The following is a 13,716-nucleotide window of genomic DNA, read 5'->3' as shown; positions in this document are numbered from 1 at the left end:
TCTAAAACCTAAGAGGAAATTAGCCTTTCAGGAGGAATTGGACACTACACAAACTCCAGCTAAAGTGCCAAAGACAAAGGAGAGACCTCCGCCATTTCAATTTTCTCCTCCTCATTCTCCTCCTCCTCACTCTCCACACCTGCATATCCCTCCTACGACCAGTCCTACACCAATGCAGTCACCATCACATTCATTTGACTCCAGCAAGACAATGTGGACCCATGAGATCTTTATGATCCAGACTCCATTCCCGACAATGACCCTGATTGTTATCCCTCTAAGCCTTCACCACCTGAGGATAGTACAGGATACAATCAAGTGTTAGCTAGGGCTGCAGCATACCATAGTGTCACCATGCACACTGAACCGTTGGAGGACGATTTTTTGTTTAATACACTCTCCTCCACGCATACAACATACCAGTCTCTCCCTGTTCTCCCCGGCATGCTAAAACATGCTGATCAAATATTTAGCTAGCCTGTCAAAGCAAGGATAATAACTCCTAGAGTACAAAACAAATACAAGCCACCTCCCTCTGATCCTGTCTATATAACTCAGCAACTCCCTCCAGACTCAGTAGTGGTAAGTGCTGCTGGAAGAGGGCAAACTCAGTCGTCAGGTGATGCACCCCCACCAGACAAAGAGAGTAGAAATTCTGATGCTGCAGGGAAGAGAGTGGCTTCCCAGGCAGCCAACCAATGGAGAATAGCCAACTCTCAGGCGTTGTTGGCTAGATATGACAGGGCCCATTGGGACGAGATGAAAGATGTAATTCAGCATCTCCCCAAGGAACATCAAAAGAGGGCACAGCAGATAGTGGCGAAAGAGCAAGCCATCACCAACAATCAGATTAGGACTGCCCTAGACTCAGTAGACACAGCAGCTGGGAGCATCAGCACTGCTGTCACAATCAGGAGGCATGCATGGCTTAGGTCCTCGGGGATCAAACCCGAAATCCAACAAGCAGTGTTGAATATGCCGTTCAACTAAAAACAGCTTTTTGGCCCAGAGGTGGACATTGTAATTGAAAAAATGCATAAAGACTCAGACAGCGCAAAAGCGATGGGTGCACTGTACACCACACAATGCAGGGGATCCTTTCGGAAACCCCAGTTTAGAGGTGGATTTAGGGCTCAAACTGCAGAGGCATCCACATTGCAGACAAAACCGGCCTACCAACCTCAATACCAACGAGGTGGTTTTAAGAGCACATATAGAGGCCAGAACCCCAGAGGTAGAGGGAAATATCAAACACCTAAACAAGCCTCACAACACAGTAAATAGTGACTTGTTTCATTCTCTTCCACTCTACACCTCCCCTGTGGGAGGGAGACTGCAAAAGTTCCACACCAATTGGCAAAACATTACCACAGACAATTGGGTATTATAAATTACCCGCAATGGCTATTGCCTAGAATTGATACAAACTCCACCAAACATTACACCAAAACCACACAAACTATCCACAGAACACATCACTCTGGTACAGGAAGAAGTCAAATCTCTATTACTCAAATAATCAATAGAACCCGTGCCACAAAATCAAGTAGTGACAGGAGTTTACTCACTGTATTTCCTCATCCCCAAAAAAGATGGCACCCTAAGGCCAATATTAGATCTCAGGACCCTCAATCTTTACATACTGTCAGAACACTTTCACATGGTAACTCTCCAGGATGTTATCCCATTACTCCAAATACACGTTTTCATTGCAACATTAGATCTCAAGGATGTGTATTTTCATATACCCATCCATCCAGCGCACAGAAAATATCTCAGATTTGTCATTCAAGGAAAGCACTATCAGTTCAAAGTTGTACCCTTCGGAATAACAACAGCTCCAAGGGTATTCACAAAGTGCCTAGCGGTAATCGCAGCCTACCTAAGGAGACAACATATACATGTCTTTCCATATCTAGACGATTGGCTACTAAAATCAAACAGTCATATGCAGTGTCAAAAGCATGCGCATTACGTAATACAAACCCTGCACATGCTAGGGTTCTCAATAAATTACCAAAAGTCGCAACTACAACAGTATTTAGGGGCAATACTAAATACTCAAAAAAGCTCTAGCAAGTCCAAATACTCAAAGAATACAAGCATTCCAAAATATAATTGCACAGATACAGACAGGTCAACAGTACACTGTCAGGTTTGTCATGAAATTGTTAGGAATGATGGCATCATGTATTGTAATTGTTCCACATGCAAGACTAAACATGCGGCCCTTACAACAGTGCCTTGCACAACAGTGGTCACAAGCGCACGGTCAGCTTCAAGATCTAGTGTTGATAGACCGCCAAACATACGTGTCCCTTCAGTGGTGGAATTCCACAAATCTAAACAAAGGGCGGCCATTCCAAGACCCTGTGCCTCAGACCATAATTACAACAGATGCATCAATGATTGGCTGGGGAGCTCACCTCAACAATCACAACATCCAAGGACAATGGGATGCCCAACACAAACAACTACACATAAATCACTTAGAGTTGTTAGCTGTCTTCCTAGCACTCAAAGCTTTTCAGCCTCTTCTCACTCACAAAAATGCCCTGATCAAAACAGATTACATGACCACCATGTATTACCTAAACAAAAAGGGAGAGACACGTTTGTCCCAACTCTCCCTCCTAGCTCAACAAATTTGGAAATGGGCAATACACAACCAAATTCACCTGGTAGCACAATACATTCCAGTGTTACACAACCAATTGGTAGATGTTCTCAGCAGAAATCATCAACAAACACACTAGTGGGAGATTCACCCTCAAGTACTTCAGAAATACTTTCAACAATGGGGAACACCAAACATAGATCTATTCGCCACAAGTGAGCGATGCGTTGATCCAGTCAGCACTCTCGGGTCCAGGCAGGCCTTGCGTTGTTTTTACACGCCCAGCGGTGCTTGAGTCGGAAATCCAGCCGCACGATGATCCGAAAACCATGCAGCGCGGGTTCTCCCAGCCTCTGTCAGCGATGCTGTGTGTCGTTTCTCCTGCTCCGTGCGTCGATTCTTCGGTCGCGTTTCCAGCGAGTGTCGATTCTTAGCCGTGGAGCTGGTGGCGCATTGTTTCTTCATCAGCAGATCGGAGTCGCGTCAATCTTTTCCCCGCATGGCACTCTGTGCATGGATTTCTTTTTCTTTAGGCTGCCAGCTTCTCCTTTCAGGGTCCCAGGAACTGGATGGGCACCACAGGGCAGAGTAGGAGTCTCACCAGAAACTCCATGTGCTGGCAGAGAGAAGTCTTTGCTGTCCCTGAGACTTCAAACAACAGAACAACAGGAGGCAAGTTCTAAATTAAGCCCTTGGATAGTTCTTCTTAAGATGGAAGGCACACAAAGTCCAGTATTTGCCCTCTTACTCTGGCAGAAGCAGCAACTGCAGGATAGCTCCACAAAGCACAGTCACAGGCAGGGCAGCTCTTCTTCCTTAGCTCTTCGGCTCTTCTCCAGGCAGAGGTTCCTCTTATTTACAGAAGGGTTTCTAAAGTCTGTGGTTTTGGGTGCCCTTCTTATACCCTATTTCTCCTTTGAAGTAGGCCTACTTCAAAGTAAAGTCTCTTTTGAATGTGAAATCTTGCCTTGCCCAGGCAAGGCCCCAGACACTCGCCAGGGGGTTGGAGACTGCATTGTGTGAGGGCAGGCACTGCCCTTTTAGGTGTGAGTGACCACTCTTCCCCTCCCTCCTAGCACAGATGGCTCATCAGGAAATGCAGGCTATACCCCGGCTTCCTTTGTGTCACTGTCTAGTGTGAGGTGTAACCAGCCCAACTGTCAAACTGACTCAGACAGGGAATCCACAAACAGGCAGAGTCACAGAAATGGTATAAGCAAGAAAATGCTCACTTTCTAAAAGTGGCATTTTCAAATACACAATCTTAAAATCAACTTTACTAAAAGATGTATTTTTAAATTGTGAGCTCAGAGACCCCAAACTCCACATGTCCATCCGCTCCAAAAGGGAATCTACACTTTAATCAGAGTTAAAGGTAGCCCCCATGTTAACCTATGAGAGAGACAGGCCTTGCAACAGTGAAAAACGAATTTAGCAATATTTCACTGTCAGGACATATAAAACACATTACTATATGGCCTATCTTAACCATACACTGCACCCTGTCCTGGGGACTACCTAGGGTCTACCTTAGGGGTGTCGGACATGTACAAAAAGGTAAAGTTTAGGCCTGGCAAGTGGATACACTTGCCAAGTCGAACCTACAGTTAAAACTACACACACAGACACTGCAGTGGCAGGTCTGAGACATGATTACAGAGCTACTTATGTGGGTGGCACAACCGGTGCTGCAGGCCCACTAGTAGCATTTGATTTACAGGCCCTGGCACCTCTAGTGCACTTTACTAGGGACCTACTAGTAAACCAACTATGCCAATCATGGATAAGCCAATTACATACACATTTTGTAAAGGAGCACTTGCACTTTAGCACTGGTTAGCAGTGGTAAAGTGCCCAGAGTAACAAAAACAGCAAAATCAGAGTCCAGCACACATCAACAACCTGGGGAACAGAGGCAAAAAGTTAAGGGAGACCACGCCAAGGATGAAAAATCTAATATTTACGTTGATAGAAATCACAAAATGTATCCATTCTGTTGTGACCAGTAAGGCACCTGGTCATGATGGTGTCCCTGGTGATTTATTCAAGCATGACAAGGCAGTTTGGGCTAATTACATGCTAGCACGTACCAACCGTATTGCAAAAGGGGCAGCCATCCCTCCGTCCTGGAAGACTGCGAAGGTGGTACCAATTAAGTACCGGCCCATAAGCTTGATAGATGCTGCACAAAAAGTTTTTAGCAGTGCGCTACTGGGGAAGATTTTGGAGTGGACAGAGGACCGGAATATTTCAACTCCTTATCAAGCCAGCTTCAGGCCTAACACCAGCACAATTGACCAAGTGTTCAGATTTTTGCTATTATATTGGAAGACTGAAGTTGTAGGTAAGGGCAATCCTGTATGTTGCTTTTATTGACTTAAAATTGGCTTTTGATACGGTTGAGAGATAAATTGTGGCCTGTTTTAGCGGATATGGGTATGCCCAGTGATACCCTAGCAGTTCTTATTCGCTTGCATGAGAACAACCAGGCAGTCATCAGGTGGGGTGCACAAGGACAAGTTACTGAACCCATCGCCATAGATATAGGGGTGAGACGGGGTGTTCTCTTGTCTCCACCCTCTTTTCTCTGTTTCTGAACGAAGTTGTAAACTTTTTGTCCATCCACCTGGCAGATGCGCCCTCAGTTGGGATTTACATGATTGCAACTCTTCCATATGGGAATGACACTTTATTGGTCTCTAAGACCCCAGAAGGACTACTAAGGCTTTTGGTTAGATTTGAAGAACTTTGTGGAACTCGGTGCTTGGTCATTAATACTAGCAAGACTAATTTATGGCTAATAACCGAAAGAAGACATTTAGGGGCATGGTGACCCTGGGGGCGAGACCTTTGATTATTTAGGTATTAATTTGACAGATAATATGATCTGGCAACATCATGTTACTAAATTGGGTGATAAGCTAAGACAAGTTAGTAGGGATAATACTGCACGAACAAAGAACATAGAACAGCTGCCTCTTTTAAGTCTGTGGCAGTGCCCAAACAAATCTAAGAGGCAAAGGCTGTGGCTTCAGCTGAGCTCTGGAGATTTTCTGTTGTAAGTAGATTGACACAGACGGAAAACAAGTTGTTTAGATCTCTTGTTCGGGTACTCCCTGGTACTCCGCTGCTACCCTTGAAACTGGATTTAGGTTGGAAATCCATTAAGGACCAGGCAAGGCCGCTGTCCTGGAGGAGGCTGATGGGCACACAAGAACTTGCTCAGTACGCAGCTACCTTTAGGGAGCTATTAAGTTGTGATGAGGCGCATAAGATGCCATGGCTTATGAATGTTAAGAAGATGTTATTGGCCTTGGGGCGACTTTGGATGTGGAGCTTCGGGAGGAAATCCCTTCCACTGTTGAATTAAAGAGCTATTGGGCTTGGGTTTTCCATGAGGCCCTGGCGTAGGGGAGGAGATGAATTTTAGCTCGTGTATTTCTGGATTTTAAAGCTACCCATTTTTTAGAACTGTATTTACATTTTATTTTGATTCCTAGGGATAGGAAGCAGCACATCCAGCTTAGAATAGGGTCTCTCCCCCCGAGGTCCCTTACAAGTTGCGGGGCATCAGATTCTGCTGTATCTATGTCCCGGGTGCAGGCAATCCAAGGAAACAGTGAGTTGTGGTTTTTTGCATGCTGCGTGTACGAAAAGCCCCTTAGGAAATGGATTAAACCCGTTGCAAGGGCTTTGGTAAAACGAAGCAGCACATGAGCATTGAGAATTGTGAGGTCGGATTCCAGTCCTTTGTTTGCATGCTCAGTTGCAAAATATTTGGAGAGCGCGTGGTATATCAGAGCAAAGGCGATCAAGGATGGGACGGGAATGAATGACTGAGGTGCTGCTGCACGCTTTCTTTGGGCAGCTGTTCAGGGCCTGGATATGTTGTTCATGGACCTTTGCATTCTTTTTTGTGCCCAAGTTATACTGCTTCCGAATTCTGCATTTTATTATGTATCAGGCTGGATGTTTTATTTTGAATAGTGTGTGGTGCAGGGTTTATTTATTCGTTTGTTTGTATGTACTATTTCTGATGTAGTCTCTTTTTTTATGTTTTAACTACTGTTTTTATTTTTGCTATGTATTGTGCTTTAGTGGCGTTTCTCGCTGAAATAAAGCTTATTGAGACAGGTGTATTTTCCTGTTAGAAATCCCCTGCGTTGGTAATCAGTGGTGTTTTTGATGTACTTATGCTTTATTTCGATTTAAATAGCATGGAAATGTCTCGTTTCACCACAATGGCCTTTTTTATTTGGTCTTTGCACACCACATTGAGTTTTAGATTCCTGTGATATTGTAATCTTCTGTGTGTACATCTTTCCTGGCTAAGCTCTGCTCTCGGAATTTTGCTTAACATGCTCATCACAAAAAACTAAACTGTGTGGTGAACAGCAACTGTCAACTTAGTACAAATGTGTTTTAATAGTCAAAATAGTTTCAGCACAACGAATTTGAAGATGCCTCAGTTAACTTTCTTTAAATTTGCAGTCATATGTCACGATTCATGCAAATGTTAAGGTAGTGTACTCGGCAATAATATTTGAATATGATAACCTCTTTTTCATGGTTTCTCCATCTCTGCAGCCGTCACTGTGGACGTCTACTCTGCCACAGGTGTTCAACCAAAGAGATACCGATTATTAAGTTCGATTTAAACAAACCAGTTCGAGTTTGCAACATCTGCTTCGATGTCCTGACGCTGGGAGGAGTTTCTTAGGATGGCGGCCAATCTCACTTGTTCTCTGTGGAAAAACAGCTCTGCCAGTGAGCCGTGCGAGCGCGAAGAGGAGGGCCCGAGTCTGCCTTCCTCACCAGAGCGACTTTATAGAGGACCATCCTATGATGTATTCCAGAATGAATCATTTGTACGATTGTAAATGTATCCAGCTGTGCTAGATCTTGCTAAACGCTGACTTGAGTTGGACTGGACTTTTTGATACTGAACGCTAATTATGTATGCCAGTACTCCCTAATTTTGTCGGCAGTAGGGTCTGGGACACCGACAGAACAGGGTTTACCTGCCGCCCCTCACTGCACTGAACGAAACAACGAGGCATTCAGCGTGACCAGGTCAGTCACCGACAGACGTGGCCGCGGGCTCAAAGTCCTGCCGAGCCTCTTCCTGCGGTCACAGAAAATGTCGTCCACCAGTTTGAGCCCGTGCTAGATATTGTGGCGAGTGAGGACATTTTTCAAACAGGGTTACGTTTTAAGGACAGTCGAGGAAATGTGGCCTTACAACAGAAAGCTTTATAACCGGACTAACACATTTTGACATTAAGGCATCGGGCGCGGTTTTACATTTTGATACCTCCATAATAATTGCGGAGTCCCTTGCTTTCAGTGGCATGGCGGAGCCGTTCTAGCAGGACCCTCAGCTAACCATCAGTAGGTAATGTTACTGGGTGTCTTCGAAAATCATGGATGGACAAAAATAACCTTACATTCGGCACTCTTTTTCCTGCGTTTCTGTTCTGGATTATTTCTCCAAATGCAATTTTCTTTACATTCCGCTGCTTTTGCTTCCTTGTACGGAGTACCAGTGCTATCGGTAATACATTTCTATTTGCTCTTGTGTAATCATTTAAAACACTAAAACGTTAAATGAAGCCTCTGTGTAAGAATTAATAATTTGATATTCACATTAAATATCGGAGCTACAATTCTGTAAGAAAGCTGTTTTGTCACATGCTGTTCACAATATCAACGTCGCATCAAAACTGCCTCAGTACAGGTCAGATATAGGTCCTGTACCTGTCACTGTACAATTGCTGGATTCTTTGGGCTGCACCGCACAAGCAAAACCTGCAAAACTAGTCCTTCGCAGCTGCACTGACACCATCCTTTGCGATACTTTAAGCTAGGTCTGCATCCATCGACTGATTTACCGTTTATTTATATAGAATTACATTTTTTATGTTAATCTCTTCCACATAATTACTGTTAAAATAAAAGTACTCTTTATACACAAACCGTCCACACACCGGATAGTCCAAGAGTCTGCACTATGTGGACAGGTCCCTTATCAGATGGTTTGCGGGTGGCACAAGTATTTGTTCTTTTCCACTTTCTTTAAAAAAGGTACATTTTGCATCAGATGATAACAACAAATTCACTAAAGAGAAATAAAAAATGTATTGCTAAAAATGTCACTTCGGTTGTATGCTATTATGGTACCAAACCACCCATTTGATGGAGAAAAAAAGGTTTCCACAGGAAAATTATGCCTTGACGTGCCATTTGCTCAGAGGTGTAGCAATGGTTAAAGATAATGCAGTATGTGCAGTGCATCTGGGCCTGAGGGGAGGGAAGGGCTCACTGCACCACAATCACTCACCTTTTAATCTCCAAACAAGGACCAAGGAGCTATCTTTGCTCGTGTAAGGCCCGTGGCTCCCTTACTATACCATTGCATTTGCCCAACAAATTTGAAGCCTTGACATGTAGCTCTTGCCTCATATTCTGCAAATATTAGTTTATATATAAAGTTTGTTGTGAAGATATACAGTATGCCCAAATGTTTTTTCCTGGTCAATTCATTTAACCTTTGTAGACATGTAATACCTATATGTCTAATGAAAGCAATGATAGCTGCTGGGATAAAACTTACCTGAAATGGTTCTCCTGTCACATATCATAGTGACCCACTTTCGGTGAAGCTAAATTGCTTCCCCTTTAGCGTTATAATATATCTCAAGGTTTTGTATATTATCAGTAACGCGTTTATCAGTGTTGGTCCTAAATCTCTAAGCACCTGTTTTGAACAATACTCTCCTACTTTCACTCGTGTCTTCCGCTGCTAACCTTCTCAAGCTGCTTCAGTTTCCCAAAACAAAGGTGTAGAGCTTCCGTTCTGGTGCTGTCATCAAACATTTAAAGCAATAGCTGTTTTGTGTTTTTGCTCATATATCTTAAGTAGTTTGTTTCCCAAAAAACATTTGAACCCACAACTATTCCTGAGAGGCAGTCCTGTCTTGAGTATGATATTTTATTGTTGTACTTGATCAGAGACAAATTTTGCATCTTAACTTCCTGCTCCTGCAATCTAATAATTATGATTAAGTGTAGCTTGTTCTGGAATCGTGTGTGTATATATATATATATATATATTCACTTAAAAAAACAAAGGTTACAGGGACGTCATAGTTAGGTTCACATTTTAAACACACAAAACCATAGAATTTGACCTGCTGTAGTTATGGTTAGCTCAAGTAACTCTAAATCATGCCCTGAGGTAACTATAACTCATGCCCCCACCATGTAAAGTTTTGTTTTCAATAATTTGACTGCTAATGTTTCATTGATATTTTTTAATGATGTTATAAAAGTTGTCAAAAGTGCTGTAGTATCAGTGCATAGCGAGGGTGTCAGTTATAGGTACCTTAGGGCATCAGCTATAGTTGCTTGAGCTAAACATAACTATAACAGGTAAGTTTCTATTGTTTTGTACGTTTATAATATGAGGCTAACTATATTGTCCCTGTAACCATTGGCTTTTTAAGTGAGTTTCTATGTTTTAAAAAAAAGATTTTTCCTAACTACATCGTCCCTGTAACCTTTGTTTTTTCCATTTTTCAGTGCATTTCTATGTTTTTTAAAGAGAAAAGTAATTTTAATTACTATACATTAATCCAACCAACCTGTGGTCAGGCCCTGCGGCCAACCCCCCATAACCACCCTACCCCACACGGCCTTCGGCCATGCGAGGAGGTTGGCCACGGGACCTGTCTCTGAGTGTGAGAATAAGTGTGAGAGGGTGTCTCTGGGTGTGAGAGTGGGCTTGAGAGGGTCTATGTAGGTGTGAGAGTGGGCGTAAGAGGGTCTCTGTGGGTGTGAGAGTGCCTCTAAGAGGATGTCTGTGTCTGTGTGGGTCTGTGTTAGTGGGTGTCAGTGTCTGTGGGTCTGTGTTAGTGGGTGTGAGAGTCTGTGATTGGGTGTGTGTCTGAGTGGGTGTCTAAGTCTGAGTGGGTGCATGAATGTCTGAGTGCGTCTGTGAGTTGGTGCATGAGTGTCTGAGTGCATGTGTGAATGTTTGTGTGGGTGTGTCAGTAGCTGTGTGAGTAACATGGCCACAAAGGAACTTCACCTGCCCTTTTATCCAGCAAGAGTCCACAGTCTTGCACAAAATATCTACCCAAGTAGAGTTCGTTCTGCCTCCTTGGGTAAATGTCCAGTACTTATTCTACACTACAGCTGTGTAATGAAGTACAAGCAAATGTCACCAGTGACCTTGTGTGTGTGTTGGCAATATGATTGTTCCTGGTGTGCCTTTATCCAGAAATATGTGATAACATGAATTCTTCTATAGAGAGGCCAACGGGACTTCAAAGACGTAAATTTCCACCAAACCAGGGTTCTTTCTGTTAGCTATGAACTAAGTACTTTTCTGTTTTTGTGGAGATGTCCTCATATTCCTCATATTTAGAAACGTGACACAAAAATTGTTGGGAAATGCACAGGGGGGGGGGCCTTGGGTAAGCTGTCCATCATCCTGGCAAAAGTCAGAAAGACCTTTGTAAACTACCAAAGTGGACATTGCGGGGCCAAGGGGCGGAGCATCCAGGTGATTGGCACATTTGCATACTCATAGCAATTTAAAGGGAGAACCATGGACTCTGATGTCACCAGGAGAGGACAAGAAAGAACCCACTCGTCAGTCACATACAGATAGCGCTTCAATAGATCAACGTTGCATTCACCTCCACTAAGGATTTCAGATCGTTTTTCAATATGGAATTGTTGAGAAAACACACTTAATAGGGGAGGGAGACCGCACATCCCCCCTCTGGTCCGATTGTGGCCCTGAGGACCCCAACCCCCGGGGCCTGGCCATGTCTCCTCAGTGCCTTTTGGCACCCTGTGTGCAGGATCGGGACCTCAGGGGGACCCTCAAGGCCCTGTGGTCCCAGCCAATTCCCTGCCACCTGCGGGAGCCTGCATTGCTATCGCACAGAGGGAGCTGCTAAACATGCGGCTTCCTGTGTGCAAGAGCAATCGTATCATCTCTTGCCCTACCGGCATGTCTGCAGGCAGGGAAAGAGATGAAACCTCTGCTTCCAGTGGGTGGGAACACTTTGACAGCTCCCACTTGCTGGAACCGTAGTGTTTGCTTTTTCTTGGTGAGAGCTGTCACATCCCCGCCAAACGAAAGCAAACAGCTATGTCCCAGGGGTGGGCACCCCGGGACATAGCAGGAGCCGGCCCTGGGAAGGGGGTGGTCCCCAGAGCCATTATTGGCTCCAGGAGCACAGCCACCTCCTTTACTTTTCAGGGCCGGCCCCGGGAATGTGGTGGTTCCTGGAGCCCTATCTGGCCCCTCTCCCATTGTTTTAAAAGTATTTGGCTCCGGAGAGGTGGTGGTCCCTGGGGCCTAGGGGGATCTGCAATGCCCCCCATTACACATTATTTAGACCCGGGATGGTGGTTGGACTTGGGGTTTGGGGGGTTCGATCACCCCAACTCCCCCTTACTGTTTCTTTAGCCCCTGGGAGGTGGTGGTCCATGGGGCTCCAAGTGCCTCTGGAAATGGGGCCCTTGCACCCCCCTCCTTTTTTAAACACTACCTCTGGGACCTGGCCCACCTGGCAGCGCAGGAGCCCACACTTGTTTTTTTTATTTTTTTTATGGTGAATTTCGCAGCAAATTCTTCTGAGAGAAAAAAATGCTTTTTTGCCCTGCCGGGGTCTCTCTGTGACCCCAAGACCAAGGCTCGGGGGTCAGAGTATTTCTACCCTGCCCCTTTTCTTTTTTTTCAGTTTTTTTGGGGGGACTCGACTGAAGCTGAGTCCCAAGATGGCTGCAAATACTTCCTGGATGACATGTTGGCATCCAATCAGAGCTCTGAATTTCCCTGCATAAGCTTGTTATTCTTCGCGTTGCGGAGGAACCGCGGCCCTAGATATACAAATTTGGATTTCCTTTAATTTCTCAACTACTGAACAGATTTACACCAAATAACAAAATTAACATGGTAAACACACTTTTTTTGTCTTGCCTATATCTTTGACACCGTTCGATGAATCTTAACATATTTTCCCCAAAAAGTGTGCCAGAGAATCTTATTGTGCATGGGAAATTTTAGGGTGATCCGTCAAGCAGGGGGCCGAGAAAAAGGTGGGGCGGGCGGTCAAAAACAGTGCATTTCCCATTTTAATTCTCATAGGGATTTTAGATACACCCACAACCCAAACTGCTGAATGGAATTACACCAAATGTGTCAGAAAGAGTGCTTTTTGTTATTTGGTGTAAATCTGTTCAGTAGTTTTTGAAATATTAAAAGAAAAACAAATTTGTATGTTTGTAGGTGCAAAGGCTTCGCAAATACTCCAGATCTCTTGCGGAGATCTGATTTGCTTCCAACACTTCAACGAGGAAGTGTTGGCCTTCATTTTGAGACTCGGCTTCAGCCAAGTAAAAAAAAAAAAGGAATAAAAAATGAAACGGGGGTAGGGTACCACCACCTCCCTAGGGCAAAAGTTGTTAAATTGATGCCCCTTCTGCTGCACTGGGGACCCTACCTCTCTGGGCCACTGCAAATTATTTATGCGGGCGGGCCCTCTGGGCCCACCCACACCCCAGGGACCGCCAACTCCCTGGGGCAAATTATAATAATGTGTGCTGGGGGCCACGCAGCCCCCCAGTGACCGCTGCTTCCCTGGGGAAAAGTCCTATAATGTGTACAGGGGGGTCAGGCCGCCCCCCGGGCCCTGGGGACCACCTCCTCCCTGGGGAAATGTACTTAAGTCAATGCGGGGGCCCATGTGCCCCCTTGCAGAACTGCCACCTCCTCGGGGCAATCAATAAAATATATGGGGGGGGCACAGCCCCCGTACCTCAGGGACCACCACCTCCTTGGGGCTCAAGTAACTTAAAGGAGGGGGGGTCAATCGCAGACCCCCAGTCCTGGTTACCACCACCTCCCCAGGGCTAAATTCTAACAATGGAGGGGGGGCCACATTGACCCCATTGTTGCTGGCTCCTGCTACCTCCCGAGGTGCCCACCCTCTGGAGGTAGCTGTTTGCTTTTGCTTGATGGGAGCTGACTACTCCTACCATGCAAAAGCAAACATAACTCTGCTTTCTGCAAGCAGGAGCAG

The 13,716-nt window shown here is 45.0% G+C and overlaps 1 protein-coding gene across 3 annotated transcripts in view; it reads left to right on the top strand.

Moving 5' to 3' along the window:
- ANKFY1 (ankyrin repeat and FYVE domain containing 1) overlaps positions 1-8,283 on the top strand; it is a 526,918-nt gene extending 518,635 nt beyond the window's left edge. For all 3 annotated transcript variants that reach the window (XM_069226693.1, XM_069226694.1, XM_069226695.1), the window contains exon 25: positions 7,205-8,283. In XM_069226693.1, the coding sequence (XP_069082794.1) occupies positions 7,205-7,337 (133 nt within the window). In that variant the 3' untranslated portion in view covers positions 7,338-8,283. The remainder of the gene's footprint in view (positions 1-7,204) is intronic.
- Positions 8,284-13,716: the final 5,433 nt, after the last annotated feature.

The sequence above is a fragment of the Pleurodeles waltl genome, chromosome 3_2 (genome assembly GCF_031143425.1).
Source record: "Pleurodeles waltl isolate 20211129_DDA chromosome 3_2, aPleWal1.hap1.20221129, whole genome shotgun sequence".
Lineage (NCBI taxonomy): Eukaryota > Metazoa > Chordata > Amphibia > Caudata > Salamandridae > Pleurodeles > Pleurodeles waltl.
Note: the sequence above shows the minus strand (reverse complement) of the source record. Positions and strands in the feature narration are given on the sequence as shown.